At 42.3% G+C, this 23060-nt stretch overlaps 1 protein-coding gene across 5 annotated transcripts in view; it reads left to right on the top strand.

The window, feature by feature from the left end:
• The window catches only part of epha8 (eph receptor A8), a 147036-nt gene that overhangs the window by 104337 nt on the left and 19639 nt on the right, over nt 1-23060 (top strand). For 3 of the 5 annotated variants that reach the window (XM_031280218.2, XM_031280193.2, XM_031280185.2), the window contains exons 7-11: nt 5843-5998; nt 7573-7995; nt 13183-13307; nt 14796-14958; nt 19723-19855. In XM_031280218.2, coding sequence (XP_031136078.1) covers nt 5843-5998; nt 7573-7995; nt 13183-13307; nt 14796-14958; nt 19723-19855 — 1000 coding nt within the window. The remainder of the gene's footprint in view (nt 1-5842; nt 5999-7572; nt 7996-13182; nt 13308-14795; nt 14959-19722; nt 19856-23060) is intronic. The other 2 variants (XM_031280208.2, XM_031280201.2) reach the window with 1 other exon arrangement.

The following is a 23060-nucleotide window of genomic DNA, read 5'->3' as shown; positions in this document are numbered from 1 at the left end:
TCAGTTTTCGCCACATTATAGAAATAGGTTTAGAACATTTTCATTGCACCATTTGTCAAATGGAGGTAGGGCAGCACTATGATCAGATTGGTGGCTTCTTCTGACGATGATGCTGAGACATTTTCATTCATACAGTACCTAAAGATCTTTGTCTATCCAGAGTACCAAATGAGCAGCACATCAGAAGTAAGGTGAAAGGTTATCACAGCTGGTCCTGACACAGACCGCCTTCTCTCTGTCTTTGCATATTCACCTGAGTGCTGATAAATTCATGTTGCGTGTGGTTACTGTGGCTGCATCACACACACTGTGTGTATGTTTGTGTGTGCTTTGCATTTTCATAACCTTTGCGTGTGTGTGTGTGTGTGTGTGTGTGTGTGTGTGTGTGTGTGTGTGTAAAACTCCCGGTGAATCTGTCAGAGACTTCAAAGCGCTCGCCGCCTCTCTTCTTGATGAACGAGCTGTTCCGATGTTTATCGTGACCTGCTTTTCAACCCAGGGGCTTCACAGAAAACATCAAGGGATGGAGGGATTAACGGGATAAAAAGGAGGAAGAGGAAACAGTCTGGGATGAATATTGCAAATAAAAATAGTTTCTGGCTCCTGTCGGGGACGTGACAGTGAAAGAGAAGAGCACCATGTCCCCCAGTCTATTTATCTGTAGCAGGGGTCTTCAACGGTTTTTAGGCCAGGGAACCCTTGACTGCTGGAAGAGAGACTGAGAAGGGACCCTTTACTGCATATATTGTATATAATTGAGCTGCATATTAAACTGGGCCGAATGGATGAAAATTACAGATTTGTTGTTCGATTGCTAAATGACATTGGACAACTGGAGCCACATGTGTAACACTCTTTACAGTTTCACTAATTTGAGTGACTTCACACTTTTCAATATTTTCTTTAACCCTTATGTTTTCCTCAGGTCAAATTTGACACGTTTTCAAAGTTTTTGTATATCAGAAATATGGGTTTCTTACAACCAAATTGTCCAAAATTAACATGGATGCATGTTGTATGGAACCCATACAACATTCTTTGTAGGTACAATTAATGATTGCTTTCATTACATTTTGGGTGTTTTATTCAATTTATAGCATTTGAATAGCATTTTTTTTTTTAAGATTATTTTTGGGCTTTTTCCGCCTTTATTTGACAGGACAGGTGAGAAAGGGGAGAGAGAGAGAGGGGGAAGACATGAAGGAAATCGTCACAGGTCGGAGTCGAACCCTGGACCTCTGCGTCGAGGCATAAACCTCTCAGTATATGTGCGCCTGCCCTACCCACTGAGCCAACCCGGCCACGTCAAGACTAAAGTTTGACCTAAAGTTATTCACTCAGCATCCTCTGATATCAACTATTAGCCAAAAATGCATATTTTCTGCTTTTTGTAACTCAAAAATGAGGTATAATGTCATTTAAATTAGGTTTAATGACCATGAATTTAAAAAAGCGTTGAGCGTATAAGAGCGAATAAGAACTGGGCTGGCCGCGTAGGGAGGAGGTCAGGGTGGACGGGTGGGCGGTGATGTACAGGACTTTCAAGCCAGTAAGTGGAGTTTGTTTCCTGGGGAAAACTGAAAACTTTCACTCAGAAAATGCGTGTTTCTTAGATCTTTTTCCTAATCTTAACTAGTCAATTTGGTGCCTAATCTTAACTTTCGTCGCGGCAAAACACTCATATTTTGTGGACTAAATTTAACCGTTATGACCGCCAAAACAACCGGCAGCTCGCGGTGCTCTGTACCCGACTCAAAGTCACCTTTTTTGGGGTAACTGAACCACCAACTACCGCTGATACAACGGTCTGTAGTGGCTTAAACCAACCTGATCTCACAGACTTTCGTGAAATGAACACGGCCCCTTAAGTTAAGGAAAAGGTCGTGGGTGGGCTTACGTTACCATGACACGCGGGACAACAACGGGACGGTTGGGTTTAGGAAACGTGACACGCGGGATACGATTCCCAGTCTCCTGGGTGAAAGTCCTGTGTTTTTTGACCCATCCACCCCCCCCAACCAACCTCCCTATGCGGATTTTCGGGCTTTCATACTACTCGCTACCGTAGTCGCTCTTAATGCTACGTCATCTTCTCATTGACTTTACATTGACATTGTTTTCCGTGGTGGCCACATGGAATTTTCACACATTCCGTGCCACCACCACGTAATGCGGTGTTAACAGTTCGTGATAATTTCACGGAATTCTGTGAGACCAGGCTGCTTAAACAACTAGCAACTGCCGCTTGGCGTCATGGAGCACATAGCCATTCCCTAGGATATCATATGTTTTGGTGTGCATACATTTTCGTATGATATCATATGGACCCATTCATGAGAATGCGTTGGTGTGTTGCATTTTAGGTAAAGGTAATATTCATTTTTTTCCACAGTTTTAAATGCCACAGCTTCAACCCCTTGGAAATGTAATGCAAATCAATTAAAGGCTCATTATCCTAGTACTTAACGTCGCTCAAAGATTAGGACATTCACGCTAATTTTACACTAGGTGGGTAATAGCAGATGAAAGCTCTAACATGGGGAATGTGGTACTGTAGATTGCTAGATCAAATACTAAATATAATCTAGCATTTTAAAAATGTCCTCCGGACATGTAAAAATAAATGTGCATCACACAGTGGGTTTTTACCAACAATTTTTAATGAACTAGTGAGAAAACTTCTTCTCCCTTATTATTAGAATTAATGTTATTAGGAGTTACTTAAGTTGTCAGAGTTAGCAGCTGGTAGCAAGTGGACAGATAAAGTTTCTGAAAACATCTGCTGCTACATGTCTAGGTTGTCTCATGGAACATTAATCTTAAAGGAGACCTATTATTAACTGCTTTCAGGTTCATACTAGTATTTGGTGCTTCTACTAGAACATGTTTACGTGCTTTAAAGGTGCCCTGCCACACGTATTTCATTACTTTGTGGTAATGTCTGAAGTTCTACCATGGACTCTGTAACATTTTTTTGTGGAAAAAATGCCTTGGTTACCTTGTTTCAAGCCATTCTAGTGTGGTATAGAAAGGCTGCAGGAAGACTCAGCTCGATTTCTGCCAGTTCTTATTAATATTCAACGAGCTAAGCTGCTTGACTCTGATTGGCTAACAGCTAGCCAATGAGAGCCTGGCTATCAGCATCCTTTACCCAGCACAACTGGGCGAGCTCATAAATAGTAATGAGCTCATGAATAGTAATGAGCTCATGAATAGTAATGAGCTCAGGCAACACCACGTCAGACTGACCAGCTTTTGTAATTGGCCTGATTTCTCCGCTTATTTCTGTTCAGTGGCTAGAGCTGACAGAGGAGGTAGCAGTTCATTTTCACATTCACCACATAACACAAACACATATGGACCTAACATATTGCAAAAAATACAAATAAAAACGGTTTTGTGTGGCAGGGCACCTTTAATGTTCAAAAAACAAGAAAAAGCTGCGACAGGGAGGTTTGATCACAGGAAGTGAGGAGGGGTGTGATACAAAAAAAGGTGCCAAAATGTTTGGGATGTTTTAGTTTTAGTCTTAAATAATTAAAGATCGTGCTCAGAGGTATTCAGCTGGCCTAGACAACCGAAAGTGGTATAGTCTTAGCTGAAAGAGAGACCGAGTACCTTACTGCACATATTCTATTCACGCCCCCAACTCGTCATAGCTGGGGGCGTGGCTTGGGGCGGAGTAGCCATGGGAGAAAACAATCCTTTCCCCCTGACCGAATAACCAACAGATTCCCACTCCCATCTCGTAAAATACGGACGCTTGGTCAGGTGCCTTTGTCGTTGTTATTGACGCTAAAAGTCTCCTTTAGCATCATATAACGTGCTTTAACTAAACACGCTTGGTCGGGACTATTGGCATCCCTTTTGACGCAGTTATGTTCGTAAATGTTCGAAAATGTCCGTGACTCGCGGGAACGGAATGGTTGAGTTTAGGAAAAGGTCGTGGGTGGGCTTACGCTTCCATGACACGCGGGAATAACAGGACTGTTAAAGAAGACAGCGACTTTAGGAAAGATGCGGGACACGATCCCCAGCCTCCACCCCAACCAACCTCCCTACGAGGTATTTCCCCCTTACATACTACTCTCTAAACCCCGTGTAGCTGCTGCTCTCCCCGGTACGTTCTACAAACACGCTGAAGGGCGCTTTTTTTGTCGTTTCAGACGCTGACAGCCACTGTCCAAACGGCCGTATTTTACGAGTTCGGAGTGAGAACGGGTTGGAATGACATAGCGTTAACCCAGTTTGGACTACTCAAAACTACTACTTACTTGTCTTTATGCAAAGGAAACAAAAATCCTCATAGCACCTTTTTGTATTTTTTAAACATGTGTCACTTTCCTTATAGTATAGGATGTTTTCTATTTGGGATTTTGCCTCAGTTTGCACAGAACACTATATAATTCTCTTTTTTCTTTCCCCTCGATAGCATCTAATAAAAACAGGCCTACTGAAACCTGAAAAAGAGATTCATGTTTGTTTTATTCATTTTAATTTTAGAGTTGAATGAATGCAGTGTTTGGATCCATCCACAACATTGCTTTTCTCTCTTTTCCATTTCTATTTCAATTTCACATGTCTGTCAAAACTTAATCATGCATAATGTGGGATGACTTCCCACTGCCACAGGCCTCAGGGTAGCTCTGGTCCTTCACAACCGGTGGTGGGAAGCCAGTGAGGGGTCAGGGTGGATAGGGCAGCAACTTTCGAGATAATGTGAACCTTCATACACGTTTAAATAGTTACATTTTTCATGAAAAAAATGCTTCATGAGGGTAATAACTCAAGCGTGTTCCAGTGAACAATTAGGTGGAAATAAAATGGCTGTGAAAAACTCAGCCTATCAAATTAAACACCATAATGCAGGATATCATTACAAATCTAGTCGCATGGTTGAATTGCACATCCGTGTGTGTGTGTGTGTGTGTGTGTGTGTGTGTGTGTGTGTGTGTGAGTGTGTGTGTGTGTGTTTCTGCACAGCCATGGTGTACTTATCAGGTTCAAGCATGGGAAGTGTTCATTCCTTTTCAAAAGCTTCTAAAATGTCTCAGTCAGTAATCCAGAAGACATTTTAACTATTCGCTTTGTTATAATTTCACTCATGTTGCTTATCCAATTTAATGGTTCTTTCAGTACCTTTGACATCTAAGCATCAACTATGGCCCTCTAAAAACTTAACAAGGAAAGGTTAGGCAAACAGTGCATCTGTAAACTAACACTCAGCATTCTGGGGGAAAAATAAATTACACCGTGAGGAAGAGCAAACACGAGCACGCCGGTGTCTGCTGCTGCTTTCTGAGTGTATGTGAGGTTTACCCCTGCCCCATTTACCATAGCAGAAGCCTATTAACCGCCTGGAAAGTGAATATATTTATCAGAGCCCCCTCCATTATTAATCAGTGCCGAGTTAAAAGTGAATATGTATCAGAGGAGCTGAGGTTGAAACACGGTCTGGATTCTGAGGGTCTCACTGGGAGTATCAACAGTGCAGAGACTTTTTCAGCCCAAATTTGAGCAGAAAGAAGTATGAATTTTCATCTCCCATGCTCCACGGTCTCCACGGTTACAAGGCCTGTAATTATACATAGATTTGGAGGGGGGAAGGTGGGAGGGGGTATGTCCTAAAAGGAATGCTTAGGAGGAGATGACACAGTTTTGAAAAAGTTGAAGCAGCATTGATATGCACAGCTTGCTATAGGAGTGAAATCCATGCCTATCTGGCTGCACTATCTCAATTTTATCATGGCCTGAGTGATTATGGGAGTGCAGAGCCCCTTTCTGCAAGGTCTCTATTTACTCTATGTATTCTCTCTCTCTCTCTCTCTCTCTCTCTCTCTAGCCTGTGAGGTGGGTTTCTACAAGCCGGTGGCAGGCGATGGCTTGTGCGGTAAATGTCCCCAACACAGCCACTCAGAGACCCGAGCCGCCCTCGCCTGCCCCTGTGACTCCAACTACTATCGAGCGGCAGATGACACACCGGCAGCTCCATGCTCCCGTAAGCACAAACACACAGTACACAACACAAGATCACCTGATCCCACAGGCAACAACACCAAAGACATACGCACACACTTGTACACACCCACAATGTGCCGAACATTTCTCTGCCTTAAAAAATCCAATTGCCTTTTTTTAGACAGTGATTGTTGAAGCTATTCATTGTTTTGTTATATTTCATAGTTAAGTATTTAGTATGTAGTGGTTTGTTTGAATTATACAGCTACATACGTTTGATTATATCATTAGTATCTTTATGTTGGTTACTTTAAGTATCTGTTAGTGCTTTTATTCTATATGGATAAGCAGGGATGTAGAAGGCACATTCTCACTCCCATCGCACCAAAAAGCGACGCTTGGTCAGGTGCCTTTGGCGTTTGTTATTGACGTGAAAAGTCTCCTTTAGCGTCATATTTAGACGTGCTTGGTCACTTTTTGATGCTCTGTGTCCGAACATCCACCACCCCAACCAACCTCCTAATTTTTTGGTCTTTAATACTACTCGCTACCGTTGTCTCTCTTAATACTACGTCATCTCACAGCGCCGCGGTCCAGCTGCTGCTCTGCTCGGTGCGTTCCATACAGACGCTAAAGGGTGACTTTTGCGTCGGTATCTGACGCTGAGAGCCACTGACCAAGTATATGACGAGTTGGGAGAGAGAACGGGTTGAGCAGGTAGACAACGGGAAGAGCTGATGTTTTTTTAGTTTTTTTACCAGAGCCAAGATTGTTCCTTTGTTGAAATGTTTGCTTCCCAAAAAAACTGGAAATAAACCTCACAAACGGCATTTTGAGATTAGATCAGATTTCCTTTATTGTCACTCTTCATGTATTTTAACACAGTCTCACGGCAGTTCGTGAAATTGTCACATTATTTTTAATCTAGTGAGTCGTGTAGACGGGCACGTTCATCTCATTTTTTTTCGTGGTGGTCAGAACGAAATGGGAAGCGGCGCGGTCTCTCGGGCACGCGCAACAACAACGGGACGGTTGTGTTTAGGAAAAGAACAACGGGGAAATTAATCGTCACACGCGGGACGCGATCCCCGTGTCCTGGATGAAAGTCCTGTGTTTGACCCATCCACCGCCCCCACCAACCTCCCTGAGCGGATTTTCGGCTTTTCATACTACTGCCTACCGAAGTCGTGCTGTGATCACGAAAGATGCTTCCCATTTAAATACATTAGTTTAAAAAACGAAAAACGAAAAAACGACATAAACGCGTCCGTGTACACGAATCAATAGATTAAATAACGTGACCGTTTCACGAACTGCCTTGAGACTGGGTTGTGTATTTGCATACAAAACAAAAACAAAATGTTGTTCCTCAAAGTGCCAGTGATTAAGAACAGACGCAGAAACACTCTGCACTGTTAGGAGGAGCCGCTGCAAGCATAGGTTTCGCCGCCATGTACCCCAAACAGCCACTTTGGATGATTTGCTCCCCTCTTCACAGCCTACTGCATATTTCCCTGGACAATGAATTTCTATAACTTGCGTAAGATTCACTCCTTCGGTGCCTCAGTGGACAAATCCAAACCTGAGAATGAACTCCATCTCTCTTTTCTCCAGGCCCTCCATCTGCTCCAGTAAACGTCATCTCCTCGGTCAATGGGACGTCTGTGAATTTAGAGTGGGATCGCCCTCTGGATACTGGCGGTCGCAGCGACCTGAAGTACAGCGTGCTGTGTCAGAAATGCTCAGGGGAAGGAGGGCCCTGTGAGGACTGCTCATCCTCCCCGGGAGGCCCTGGTGGAGGGAAGGCAGGCGGAGGAGGGGCGAGTCTCGGGGTCGGAGGGATGGTGGAGCGTCTGGGCAATGCGGCAGTTCGATTCGTTCCACGCCAGACTGGGTTGACGGAGCCGTGGGTGACTGTGCTCAACCTGGTGGCTCACACCAACTACTCCTTCCGTCTCCTGGCCATGAACGCAGTGACACACCTGAGCAACGAGCCGTCACCGTATGCCTTGGTCAACATCACAACGAACCAGGCAGGTAGGGTTCGAAACAATGATATACAATTTCTCATTACGAAGGCTTTGGTGCAGGGCATTTACTGTACAGGCTGTTATGGAACTTAACCCGTAACTTTCTAACCGCATTTCTGCCTTTAATTGATAGGACAGCTAAGATATGAAAGGGGAGAGAGAGGGGAGAGACATGCAGGAAACCTTCACAGGTCAGACTCGAACCCTGGATCTTCTGCGTGGAGGAATAAACCTACATATGTGCGCCCACTCTACCAACTGTGCTAACCCGGCCACTTTAACCCGTAACTTAATGTGTATCCACTGTCCCAGATTCTGCTTTTGAATGATAACGTACAGGATGTATGTGTCACAATCAGCAAGGCAGGTTTGGACCCAAGTGCCGAACACAGAGGAGCAGGAAGCAGATGGAGTTCAAATGATTTAATTAATAAAATAAACTCTAAGTCCGAAAACAGGCAGAGAACTGAAATCCAAACGCTTAAAACAGGCAAGATTCAGCACACAAAGAGAGACGACGATCTGACACTAGACAAAGGGAGCACAAAGACTAAATACACAAGGTAATGAGGGTTGTAACGAGAGACAGGTGACAACAGGGCTGATGAACAGCTGGAACACAACAGGGCGGGGCAGACAATCACAAAGGCGGGAAAACACACAAGGCAGGAAGTCAAACCAGCACACAGGAAATGGCACTTTAAAATAAAACATGAAACTAACAAAACCCAGGATCTAGAGAGGAGGACTGCTAATACAAAGGCAGGCTGTGGAGGGTAGACACAGAACAGGTGTACAAGGGAAGAAATGCAGGGCAGGGCTACAAGAACACATAATGTACACACAAGCACAGAAAACTCAAAAAACAATGAATGAAACAAGGAACAGAAAACCCAAAACACCAAATCCTCCAGAATCAAAAGCAATACTGTGACACGGTCTTAAATAAAGTTAAATTTACAACTAAAAGTCCGAAGGCCTCTGGCCACAGAACAAGACCGTGACAGTACGGGACGTAGCACCAAAGCCTTACCGTGGATTTCCACTGGATGTGGAACGTCTGTGGACCGGCTCCGCTGCGGAACCGTCAATACCCACCAGGTCCGGATTTGTTGCGTAACGGCTGCGGCCAGCCGACCACGAGATCTCGCGAATTCACGTATGTTCGCGCGATATAACAGGATGTCGTTTCTATAAACAGAACCACAAAACCACCAACAGTTAGTTTCCATCCAGAGGAGTAGAGGGGAAACTACTCTGAGCTGTGTTTTCAAGGTGTAGTGCAGGGAAATATGATCCGCCGTGAGCACGGTGTATTTTATTTTGAAAATTAACCGGATGTTTTATTTTGTTTCTGTGCTCGACTTCCTGTCCCGCACAATCTTAATTGTGCTGAATTGCTGCGGAGCTCTCCGTCATCCGTCAAAAATTGAAGCTCTGGTATCTGCTCCGGAGGGCTGGGACCGCCGGAGCTGGGACGGAGTCGGGACGCAGACGTTCTGCAGTCAGTGGAAATACACACACTGACTTTAATGGAAACCTAATGACTCCGTCGACGTTCCGGAGACGTTCCGCATCCAGTGGAAATTGCCGGTTACAGGTTCTTAAAAGTTCAGGGTATGGGAACTCTAGATTACGGGTGCTTGGTTCCTGTTGAGGAGAAATGCTTAAAGTCTTAAGACAGGGCACAGGTTGTAGTAAAATAAGTGTTCACTCTGCTGGGAATCCAGGATGGCTCGGATGGCTCAGGTTCACACTATGTAACTGTGTTGTCCAGGGTTTACTCACTGTCAATTATCCAAAGGAAGAGAAATGGCACAAAAACAATCTTTAAAAAATAAAATAAGTAAAAATAAACGTAGCCCTTTGTGGCTCAGTAGCAGCTACATCATTTTGTGTTTGAATCCAGCCTTGGCCCTTCATCTCATGTCTTTCTCATATTCTCTTGCTGTCTCTCTCTTACTGTCAAATTTAGCAAAAGTGCCAAAATAACAATCTTTGGAAGAAATGTGCTGTCTCAACGACATTTTGTGCTGATAATGAAAAAGAGGTTGTGGCACACACACTTTGTTTCCATAAGGACTAGTTGGAATAGCTGCCACTGTCAGCAAGTCCAACTCTGACACTTCTTCTGCACTCCATACAGACTCTACAAGTCAAGTGAAGTGACATTTAAAACCAACCTAGGCTGAACAAAGTTCTGTACAAAGTTATGTTATAAAAACAAAGGAAGACAATAAAAATGTAGACACAATGAAGATCATACAAATACAAATGTCCCTAAACTAAATCATACGCCATTCATACGCCAAGACAAGACTTAAAGATCTCGGCAGTAGAGGAGGACCTAATATGAATGGGAAGTTTGTTCCAGAGTCTCGGGGCCACAACGGAAAAGGCACGATCACCCTTTGTTTTCATTCAAGACTGTTTAATAGCTAAAAGGAACTGATTAGAACAGTGGTTCTCAACCTTTTTTGTGCCAGCGCCCCCCTATCCATTATCCAGGTCCCTAATCCATCATCAAATAAGATGTAGCCTAGTTGCCCCGAATATCAATGATTACACCCTAATATTAATATATATTATTATTGTTGTTACTATTGTAATCACAAATAATCATACAATCATATCATTGAATGACAAACAACATATTTATTAGTTTCCCAGGTATCAAAAAAGCCATGTGATTATAGAAATTATATTTACAGGTGTTTGACATTCAAATAAAATAACAGCAGCCAATCAGAATGAGTAGATATGTAACATTCAAACTTGAATTAGGCATTACAAACACTAACAGTAGTTAATTGATAGGTTAGTACTAACTAAAAAAAAAACTGGCAACAATCACAGAATAAATACGAACTACGAACAACGAGTGTACTGAAGAAGCAGCAACATTGCACAGTAACATACAGTACATAGAATGTATACACTCAATATGCAAAGGCCTTACTTTTCTTGTGTAGACAGGACAACAAAAAGATAACACTCTAGCTCCAACACAGGCTGAGCTCAAAGGCTTACAGGGATGAATTGGGGAATTCAGTCATGGAGTGAAGAGGATGGGAGGGGGGCAGCAAAGGAAAATGACACCAATGTGTGAATATCTGAAGTTAAAATCTAGCTTCCACTGGTTTAGCTACGAACACTTGGCCTTTATAGATATTCAGAGGTTTCTTTCGCCTGTTGCCATAGCACTAACTAACCTATCAGAAACAGTTAGCAATTTAACATTCAAATCTATTTTTCATTCAAATCTAAATCTATAATCGAATTGTTCCAACGGAAAACAAGCTGGCACTTATCAAGGGGTAAAAGCAGAAGGATTTACTTCCGAATGGAAATAAGTTTACAACCTTTGAAAGTTAGTGAGAGCCCTTTGTTGATGCTTAGAAGAGCACAGGTTTGCCTTAGCCTGTCTTTCGAGTAAATAGCAGAAAAATACATTTGGAGAAACCCAACCCCACATCACGCTGCGTTTTGTGGAGGCGTGAGAATCCCGTACAGTAAACAGTTACATCACTGCCTCTATCTCTTCCACAAGAAAGTTTTAAAACACCAAACACAAGCCCTGAACTGCCCGGGAGTGAAACAGCTGACTGTTCGCCAAACAACAAAGCACAGTCGACGTCTCTCGCTCGTCTCTTTTCTTTCTTTTTCTCCATGAAATGAAGTACAGTGCAGTAGGAAACGTGTTCTATAAAAGATCTGACGAAAAACTGTTACTGTGAAATATAAAGTCTACTTCTGCTACATTGGGGGGTTAAAGAATACAACAAGAAGTCGCACCACCCTGCGGCGTTTTTTTTTTGTTTTTTTTTAATCTGAACGCAGCTTCACGCTGAAGCACGGAGCTCATTTAAGATGATGCTGTGACGTCCTATTTCCATGAAGGCAGCGCGGAGCTGCGCCAAACAAAGTGACAGAAGCACAGAAGAGTTATGATACACTGGCAAGTTTTAATGTTGCAGACCACTGTTTTTTGCAAGTAGTGTAAACATGTATTGTTATTGTGAATCTTTGGTTTAAACTAGCTTTCAAACAAACGCCCCCCAAGGGCACCTCAACGCCCCCCTTTCCAAAATATTGCTTCCAGCGCCCCCCGTCATCTTCTGAACGCCCTGAATTAGACAATCTTAGGTTCCTGGAGGAGTGATGTAGGGTACGGAGATCAGCAATATATAATGGGGCCAATCCATTTAATATCTTAAAAACAAGTAACATTACCTTAAAATCAATTCTATATTTGACCAGCAACCAGTGAAGAGAAGCCAATATCGGGGAGATATGATCACTCCTTCTGGTACCAGTCAACAATCTAGCTGCCGAATTCTGGACAAGCTGCAGGTGTGATAAAGATGATTGGCAAATCCCAGAATACAAGGAATTGTAGTAGTCAATACGAGACGAAATAAGAGCATGAATAACAGTCTCCAAGTCCTTACGACAGAGGAAGAAGATTACGTAGAAATACTGTACTAACGTACGTTGAAAAGTAGTTTTAGTCGTGCAACAGAAAACTCAGATTGGACAGATAGTCTAGCTAGCTGTCTGGATTTACCCTGCAGAGATCTGAGGAGCAGTTAACCATAGTCCTCATGAATCAAACAGAGTTTGAAATTCAACACAAAGAAAGGTAACGGACATTTACATTCTGAAACGAGGGACATCCGGTGGAATTTCCGGCGGCACCGGAGCAATCCCAGAAGTGGAAAGTCGTGGATATAGACTATGGTTAGCCCCTTCTGTGACCTCAGCGTGTCGTTCATTGCTCTGTGATTTGGTCACATAGGGTTCCCAAAGTAAACCACAGGTGAAAAGTCAAAACCCGCCTCACAGTCCCCTTTTGTCAGCTAAACTTATGTGAACAGTTATTACGTGTCCGGCCGGCGGTCGGCGTAATTTCATTATATATATGAATATCATACGAATTGTTGTGCATAGGTTTTCATACAATATCATACAAACCCGTTCATGACAATGCATTGAATAATTTAGTTTTGAAGACTTGTTGGGACTGATCCCACATGATCTGTCTGAATTATCTGCCTGAATGTATTTCATGAAATGCTGCAGTTCCTGTGTAAACAGAAGTTAACTGCAGGGTAACCTCATTATCATATTATACAGTATGTGATGGTCACATCTTGAGCTGACAAAGCAGTAATCTCTCCTGTTTCTTGTGCAGCCCCCTCTGAAGTGTTAGCGATCCGCCAGGAGAACACCAGTCAGAACAGCGTGACTCTGCTGTGGCATGAACCCGGCCAGCCCAACGGAGTAATCCTGGAGTACGACATCAAATACTACGAGAAGGTGCTCAACTAACTGCCGCATCTGTACCACTCAAGCACTTAAAAAAAAACACCAATACTGTAGTCATTTGTTTTAGGGCTGTGTCAGCATATCCTGCTAATTTTCCAAAGACAGCTAACATGAGCCTACTCAGGCAGTTTATGAGAGGAAAAAAAGTGACAGTCTCTGCTATACCTGGAGAACATAAGCTCATTGTCTTGAGAGGGCTAAACTGAGCCAAGGTATTGTGAATGCAGAGGAGTGGTTGGATGGACTCTTGATAACTTAATCCAAGAAAAAGATCCTGCTGGCAGCTCAGCTAATTGAAAGGAAATGGGGGTCGAGAGAGGGAGAGGAACAAGGAGGATGGGACGGTGTGGATTCTAACTTAACGAAAGTGACAGTGACAGCAAGCGGCTGGCGGCTGCATAAGCCTCGCAACGAGCTAATTGCTCTGAGTGTGTGAGTGTACATGCAATGTGTGTGTGTGTGTGTGTGTGTGTGTGTGTGTGTGTGTGTGTGATGATAGGAATCAGCTAATTGCAGAGGGAACAGCCTGGAAACAGACAGTCTCATAGCCAAACAAGCAGAATGGTGTGGGGAGGGATGAAGGATTAGCTCGTCTCTCACACTGGTGTCTTAATCTGGCCTCGCTCAGGGGGGCGAGACGCCTGCGGGGGATTTCAAGTGGACAAGTCAGCAATGTGCTTTCTTAAGGTTTCTATATGACTGTGCTAAAGAACTATGTGTCACAGCGAGGGGGTGTGCTTTTGCTGAGGATGATAATGAAGACAAAAAAAAAGCTCTTATTTCTGCACCTCGCACTTTTTCATAATTAGGCTCTTATCCTTTCCAAGGAAAACATGAATGATTCACTTATTGTGCTGTTTGGCTGCACCTTGCTCCTCTTATTATCGTTGAACTCATTTTACCTCCACACTTATCAAGCATCTCTGAAGTAAGTTTGCAAGGATGCTGCAGCAAGCAGATGAAACAAGGTGAGGATAGCAACGATGATGATGATGATGATGATGAACCTTATTGTTAATCGAGACATCCAAAGAGTGAATGTGTTCCTTCAAAACAACAATTGCATCCCCATTTTTAATGAATATGTACATAAAAAAACCCAAAAAACTTGGCATATCATTTGAACAAATGGTGCATCATAAATGAACTATCTGAAGGGAAATATGAAAATAAGACAAACACTTCTCAAAAAGTGCCTTTCATTATTCTGGCTGATCAAAGATGTCTGAGGTAATTACCGACCAATTACATTTGACTGGCAGACAAGGTTGTATTCATTAAAGTAACGGCATACAGGATAGGATCCAGCATGATCTGCCTTTTTCTTGCACATTACATGCTTTATAATAATCTATCTGTAACGTGTTTATATGGAGCAGCTGAGCTTATGTTTTCATGGGGAAATAATTGAGCTCATAGGCGGACTAACATGCCAATTTCCCCAAAGTTAATCTTTAAATGTGGCGGTTTCTGTTACAGGATAATGAAGCGCAGAGTTACTCCACTCTGAAGTCTAGAAACACCAGCGCCCGAGTGTCAGGGCTGAAGCCAGGCACCAAGTACATCTTCCAGGTCCGAGCCAGAACGTCAGCAGGCTGTGGACGCTTCAGCCAGAATGTGGAGATCCAGACTGGGAAAGCAGGTGGGGATGTGTGTGTGTGTGTGTGTGTGTGTGTGTGTGCGCTTGTTTAACTATATTTGTGGGGTCCAAAAACCGGGAGTCCAGTATACTTGTCGAGTCCCAACAGCTTTGTGGGGCCAAAATGCTGGACCCCACAACTTTAAAGGTCTGTTTGAGGGTTAAGACTTGGTTTTAGGATTAGGGTTAGAATTAAGTTATGGTTAGGGTGAGGGTAAGGGTTAAGGTTAGGCATTTAGTTGTGATGGTTAAGGTTAGGGTAAGGGGCTAGGGAATGCATTATGTCAATGACGGGTCCCCACAAAGATAGTGTCACAAACCTGTGTGTGTGTGTGTGTGTGTGTGTGTGTGTGTGTGTGTGTGTGTGTGTGTGTGTGTGTGTGTTTGATGGTCTATATACAGGGGTTCTCAAACAAATCACTCAAAGGTCCATATCTGATTTTTATTCCAGGTCAAGGCTCCGGAACAATTGGCAATAATAAAAAAAAACATTCAGCCCATTTTTGAGCTTCATGTAGTAAAAGTACAGCGGTATTCTTAGCTTCATGTAGTAAAAGTACAGCGGTATTCTTAGCTTCATGTAGTAAAAGTACAGCTGTATTCTTAGCTTCATGTAGTAAAAGTACAGCGGTATTCTTAGCTTCATGTAGTAAAAGTACAGCGGTATTCTTAGCTTCATGTAGTAAAAGTACAGCGGTATTCTTAGCTTCATGTAGTAAAAGTACAGCTGTATTCTTAGCTTCATGTAGTAAAAGTACAGCGGTATTCTTAGCTTCATGTAGTAAAAGTACAGCTGTATTCTTAGCTTCATGTAGTAAAAGTACAGCTGTATTCTTAGCTTCATGTAGTAAAAGTACAGCTGTATTCTTAGCTTCATGTAGTAAAAGTACAGCGGTATTCTTAGCTTCGTGTAGTAAAAGGAAGTTTCGGGGTACGGATTGACTAGCTGTATGGTCCGGACTTTGAGAAGCCCTGGTCTATAAGAAACAGCGTATCACTGAGTTACTGCTTAAAACCTGCTGCCTGCCCCCAAGCCACAGGGAGCCTTTAGTAGTTTTATATTGTTTGATACAGTGGAAAAAGTCCAGTAAGAAAACAGTTTGTTATGTTAAAAGACTTGGCACAGAAAGCTTCTTAAAGCCAGGCTAGACTGCACAGCATGGTCCAGGGCTGACGTGTCAGGAAGGCTGATAAACGCCTCAGTCCATCCCTCTGTTCCATTGATCTGTGCTTTGTTAGAGGGTCACCCCTGTCAGCAAAACTGCAGCCTATCCCAGCTATAAACATCTGTACACAGTGCTCGGGTGGGCTAGAAGGCTTATGAGTCTGTCCACCTGAGGCTAGTACAACACTGAAAGTCAGGAATTACTAAAAAAAACTTTTACTAGAACATTTTTCTTTCCTAACAAGGGATTTGGCAGATGACGTGCAGAGCAGGCTCCAGGTCTGCAAAGCTGAACCTCCTGCCTGGTTGGAGTCCCAGTGCTATTTCATTGACTAATAGTCTCCCTTCATTCTGCTGCTCACTGGACCCCGACTCTCCTCATGATACTTATTCATTTTCGGACTCTGAAAACAAGAATACTGCACACATCCCACATCCCTACATGCTGAGTAATCAATAAGTCCTAAAGTTCATGAAAACCAGACTGATTAGCTTTTTGTGATGTGTCTGTTCCTTATAGTTGAGTTGTATCCAACCAAGTCTCGCTTTGCCAGACCTTTCTCCACAGTGATGTGGAGGAGGGTCTGGCTAGTCCACACAGCAATCCGGGATGCGAGAAAAAAGTGCTCTGGTTTATTGGCATTTCTTTAAACCAATCACAGTTGTCGTGGGCGGCACTAAGCTCTGCACGAAGCCATGGAGCCTCTGCAAAATAGCCTCGGGAAGGAACTTGTTTTGGTGGAATGTGTACGTTCAAAAGTAGTTTTAGTCGTGCAACAGAAAACTCAGATTGGACAGATAGTCTAGCTAGCTGTCTGGATTTACCCTGCAGAGATCTGAGGAGCAGTTAACCATAGTCCTCACAAATCCACCAGAGGTTAAAATTACAACACAAAGAAAGCGGAAGGAAACGGACATCCAACCTAAAAGAGGAACATCTGGCGGATTTCGGCGGCACTTGAACAATCCCGAAAGTGGAACGTCGTGGATATTTTTATTTACTTATAAGGACAGCGCAAATTCAATAACATTTCTGTAAATGTAACAGTGTTAGCCAGCCGGCTAATTTTCAACTGTAGTCCTTTGGCCAGATGTTATGAGAACCATCAATTGACTTGGTCAGTTGTTCCCAGATGTCAAGTCAGCAATAAAATATAATTTACAAAAGCACATAAAAAGCACACAAAAACACAAAACAAAGAAACAAAAACAAGACACATTAAGGAGACAACAACAACACAGGACAGGCCATCACTCATGGAGATAAAAACAGAAGAAAAAAAGCATACACAAGGAAAAACAAACAAGAACGTTCACACAACTTCACAGATACAACATAAAACATCAACTGACACTCCTAGCAACGGGCAGAATACATGGTGTGATGTACTACAGATATTAAGAATTAAAATTGTTCACGTCTGACTGCTCAAAAGACAGTCCTTAAGATGTTGAGAGAAAGTGTGTTGGGAAGTACAACTTCTTATCTGATTTGGTACAGTGTTCCAGAAATTAGAAGCTCTTACAGAGAAGCATAGGTGACACAGACAGATCTTGTAGCTCTACTGTTGGAGTTTTTCTGTTTTATGAAAGATATATGATATGATATAGACTATACCCAACCTTATGTGAGACTTAAAGCTATAGTGTGTAGTTTCTGTCGCCTCCATGTGGAATTCTAAGTCATAACATCAAAACTGTTGGCGCATCCACATGATACAAGCCTTCCGTGATCGCGCACCACCCCCACCCCTCCTCCTCCACACAGTAACCAAGGTGGACACGGAGGATTAAAAAACACGATGGACTCTTCAGAAGAGGTAATTATCTTTTATGTCAATTTTCTGCGCGTGAAACTTGCCGGACGACACCATTTTGTAAACATAGCCATACTGAGAAATGCAGAGAGAGTTGTGGAGCCGTTAGTCTTAATTAGATATGTATCAACTCCTTGGGCAATGGCTTAAATGTAACGGACGTTCATTAATATGAAAAAGTTACGCGCTAAAGCTTTAAAAGTAACCTGCAGTCTGGCGATAACGAAGGTCTTTCCAGTGGAGGTAGTTAGTTTAGGCTGCGGCGGTGGGAGCCGCAGGGGGGAGGTGAAAAGTTGAGACCATTTCAACTTTTGGAGAAACGCAACCCGACGTCACCCTACAGTGGCCAATCATGTAACCGGAGATCAGACGTTAACACTTTACTTGAAGGTATCGACATAATTGTGACATGACACTGTCATAACTATGACATGAACGTGTCATAAACGTTATAAACAAGTCATAAACATTTATGACTTCTGTCATTGTCATTCGGTTTTTGTCATGACAAGTTGACATTGTTTGGGTTGTCTTGATTATGACAAGTTGACATTAAGTGACATTACCAGAGGTTGTCTTGTCTGTCTGTCAAGTCTGCTAATTGTGCAAATAGGTAACGGTTTGCAAACACACATACACACACATATAACAATTTATATAGTGATTATATTTCAGTGTTGTGTTTACAGCTTGTTTTACATTCCCCAAGTGGCCAAAAAACAATGATTTAATGTTGCTTTAAACATAACAGCAGGGTCTGCTATAAGGCTGTATCCGAATATTCGACTATTCGGATATTCGTTCTTGGCTAGGTATTCGATTTCCAATTGTGGGATTATAATATTGTTTTCTTATTTTGTTTTTCCTTCAATACTGTAATAAAGTTGAGAAGGATTCAACTTTTGGAGAAATGCAACACGACATCACGCTGCCATAGCCAATCATGTAACCGGCGAGCAGACTTTACTTGAGAGTCCCGTACAGGAAACAGGAAACATCACTGCCTCTACCCCTGTCACAAGAAAGTTTTGAAACCCGAACCAGACACAGTGAACTGCCCAGGAGGTTGTGCTACAGCTGCTTTCCTGCAACAACAAAGCACAGTCGCTCCGTCTCTTTTCCGTCTCTCTTTCTGCGTGAAATGAAGCTGCCTTCAAGTGCGGTCGAAAACATCGAGATCTATAAAAGATCCGACGGAAAACAGTAACTGTGAAATAAAAAGTCTACTTGTGCTACTTTGGGGGGTTAAAGAACACAACAGAATGTCACACAAAGCTTTCAAAATAGATGACAGCATCAGCTGAATATTTCCTACATTTATGCCACAGACACATTTTCAAAATGCAAAGTAATTAGAAAATGCTGAGCTCTCTAATGAAGCTCCAAGTTCTCGCTTATCTTGTTTGACCAAGAACAGTCTACCTGCCGCCTGTGTTTGCCACTGTGTGTGTGTGTGTGTGTGTGTGTCAGTGTAAACTTTTCCTCAGCTAACAGTGTGTGTGTTTCTGCGTGTGTGCCTGCATGTGTGTGTGTGTGTTAGTTTAACTTTTCCTCAGCTAACACATTGTGTGTGTGTGTGTGTGTGTGTGTGTGTGTGTGTGTGTGTGTGTGTCAGTGTAAACTTTTCCTTACACAGTGTGTACGCTCTGCCATCCTCCTCTCTGCTGCACACCACAGCCTTTACACCAGCCAATGATTTTAAGTTAGCCCAGCCAATGATTCTCACTGTTTGTGTGTGTGTGTGTGTGTGTGTGTGTGTGTGTGTGTGTGTGTGTGTGTTTTCAGCTCCTCTGCGCTACAACACCATGACCATCATCTGGATCTGCATGGCCATGGTGTCCGGCCTGGTAACCTTCCTGGCCATCATCATCTGCAGGAAACGGCAAGGCTACACTTTACCACACTACCCATCGCTGCTGTGTGTGGAACACTTTCTTACACTAATCTATACCGTGTCTCTCTTTGTGTAATGTTGCTTGTGATCAAAGCCCCCGTGTCCACTGTATTCCTTCCCTGCTTTTTCCACATTAAGTATTGGCTGCAAGTCAAGGGCGTAACTTTAGGTTCATCATTGGGGGCGGGGTTTGAGATCTCCACTTATGAGAAAAATTGAAATTTTGAGCATATAAAACACTTAATTTCCTGCATTCTGGTGAATTTTTCTGCAACGATTTGTGCCTTTTCTGCATTAATTTATGGTGCACATGGCTTTATTTATTACTTATTTATAAATTATAATAGTTTTTTTTGGGGGGGGGGGGTTGATATAACTGTAGACTACGCCTGTGCTGCAGTACTGTCAAATAAATGTAAAGTCATGATCTGAGTGAAGGGTTATTCTACCAAAAAAATAGGAAAGGATCTCAGGAAAGGATCTCATTTAAGCCTATTTGAGAAGCTAATGCTAATGATATTGAATAGTTTATTTTGAAGAACAGACAAAAGAAGAAACAAATAACATAAAATACACAAAAGTATTTAACTATGAAAAAAGAAAAAGCAAGAATAAGCCAATAAGTAGTAGAAGGAAGCAAAATGTTTTAATACAATATTTAATACAATCCTAAAACAGAAAACATCGTTAAAATCCCAAAAAACATTTGCAGATTAATGAAGTTACTGTCACGGGAATCCAGAGAATTGTAGGATCTAAATGCAGAGACAGCCAGGCGATGTAGTGAGCTTGAAGATTTAATAAATGAAAATCCATACACAAAAGGTGTCCAGAAAACAGCAGGCAAGGTAATCCAAAATGTGGTAGCAGTCAAAAAACAGGAATCACAGGAAACAGCAACACGGAGACAAAACGGGTAGACTACCACACAGGCTCCAACACAGAAATACACAATGACCTCACAACAGACAACGAAAACACAGAGACTAAATACAAGAGGTAACGAGGAAACAAGAGACAGGTGACACGAGCACACAGGAACAGGTGAAACAAATCAGGGTGGGGCAGACAATCACAAAGGCGGGAAAACCGAAAGACAGGAAGTAACACAAGAAAACACATGGGAGGACAGAGCGACTACAAAATAAAACAGGAAATGGAAAACCAACAGAAAACATAAAACCAACTAAACATAGAAACTTCACACTGGGACGAGACGTGACAGTTACTATTCCATCATTTCCTTAATTTATTCATTTATTTATGTACTATCCTTAAGCTACTGTCAAGCACAATTTAATTCTAAATAGATCAGAACAAAACTGAAGCAAGTTAATACAAAATGATGCACTACCCGTCAACAATTTGAACATCTCTACTCTTGAGTAACGCTCAATAGCAGAAGAAGTTCTGGCAGCTTATTACCCAGACTTTTAATTCTAAACAGAAATGTTGTGTGTAGTTTGTAAACTTCATTTTTTTTTTTTTTTTATTCATCCAAAGCTCTTTTTTTACGCTTTTGACACGAGTTTCAATGCTTTTTCCAACACCTCATTCTGCTTTTTTAACGCTTTTCAACGCAGTGCATAACTCATAGACAGTACAATTAATGGACAAAGCGATGCCGTAGACTTGCAACGGAGACCAGTAAAGTCTATTAGAAGTCTCTTTTCCAGTGATGGCTGAGCGTTACTGAGCATCCTCCAACTGAGCTTGAAGACGTAGATGTGACGTGAGCAGCCTGTCTGAAAGTTGGAAGTCTTCTGGTAGCTGTGCCAAGAGAAATCTCAATCATTCCCAATCTAGCAGAGACGGAGAGCGTAGGTATATGTAAGGAGATAACATAGACACAGGCTAATTATTGATCACTAAAATGATAGTTAACATTAGTAATTAAACTTAAACAGCTAATGTAAGTCCAAACTGCCTGAGAGCTTCTCCTGTACTATACGGTAATTCCTCTACTATGAGACAGTAAGTCTCGTGGTTATGACCCAATCGTTAGCCTATTTTTATAAAAACGTCTGCTACGGAGCCATAACGTGAGGTACAAGGTAATGGAGCCTTTTATACATTGTCGTGTTATAGAAATAAACAATGGACAAATATAGTCTTTAAACTCTTGTAAACTCCCTTGTAAAGTTATTCTCTGTCAAAGTGACGTCAAAATGAATGGGAGTCAATGGGATGCTAATGGGAGGTGATGGCTTGTTAGCATCAAAATGGCGCCATAGGAGCTATGCTGTGTGGACGCTCACTTACCCCCTTGGAATAACTACGTCAACCCTTGTGTTGTCTTCCTGTCGACCATGAAAAAAACTCTCTTGTTTTTTTGTTCCCTTCTCAACGTTTTTGTTGCTTTTTTCACAGTTCTTTTTTTTTAACGTTTTGGTTTAACATTTTTATATATTTTGGTCGCTTTTTTCCCCAACGTTTTTGACGTTGTCTTCCAGTGTTTTTGATCTTTTTAATCGTTATTTTTGTCTCTTTTTCCACACAAAAAAATGGCGCTTTTCCCAACGTTTTGTCACTTTTTTCTGACATTTTCGGCGTCCCATATTTCTGATATAATTTCTTTTTTTTTAAAACGGGTCAAATTTGACCCGAGGACAACATGAGGGTTAATAACTATGTTTATAATTACGTTAGTTGTCGAAGCACAGATCAAGGTCCCATAATGCAATTCAAACTGTAAATAAATAGAAATACAACTGTGAATCACATTCTATGGACAATTTCTGTTAAAATATACAGTCATACAACTGTTAAAGGTGCTGTAGGTAGGATTGGGAAGATCCAGGACTTAAAAGGAAAAAAATTGAACATCGACAACTTCTCAGTCCCTCTCCCCTTTCTGCTAAAGCCCAAAACGGTCTCCTAAGCCCCTCCCCCCACAAGAGAGAATGAATGCGTGTGCATGAGCAGTGATTGACACGCAGTTAGACACGCCCCCCTGGCCCTGATTGGTGCATCTGAACAGGGAGCTGTGGATTTTTGTAAATCTCACTACAGGCTGTAGGTGGAGCCAGAGGAGCTGGATTTATTTTAATGACCTGCTTCATGTAGTTCTACTGGAACATAGGGTCAGTTTCAGCAGATATGACAGAAAGTTAGTTTTATAAGTCTTACCTACTGCACCTTTAATACACAGATATTTCCCCAACCCCTAACCCCCCCCCCCCCCCCTTCTTCACTGTACCAGAATTACTCTTTTTATATTTCATTTTAA

The sequence above is a fragment of the Sander lucioperca genome, chromosome 6, assembly GCF_008315115.2.
Source record: "Sander lucioperca isolate FBNREF2018 chromosome 6, SLUC_FBN_1.2, whole genome shotgun sequence".
Lineage (NCBI taxonomy): Eukaryota > Metazoa > Chordata > Actinopteri > Perciformes > Percidae > Sander > Sander lucioperca.
Note: the sequence above shows the minus strand (reverse complement) of the source record. Positions and strands in the feature narration are given on the sequence as shown.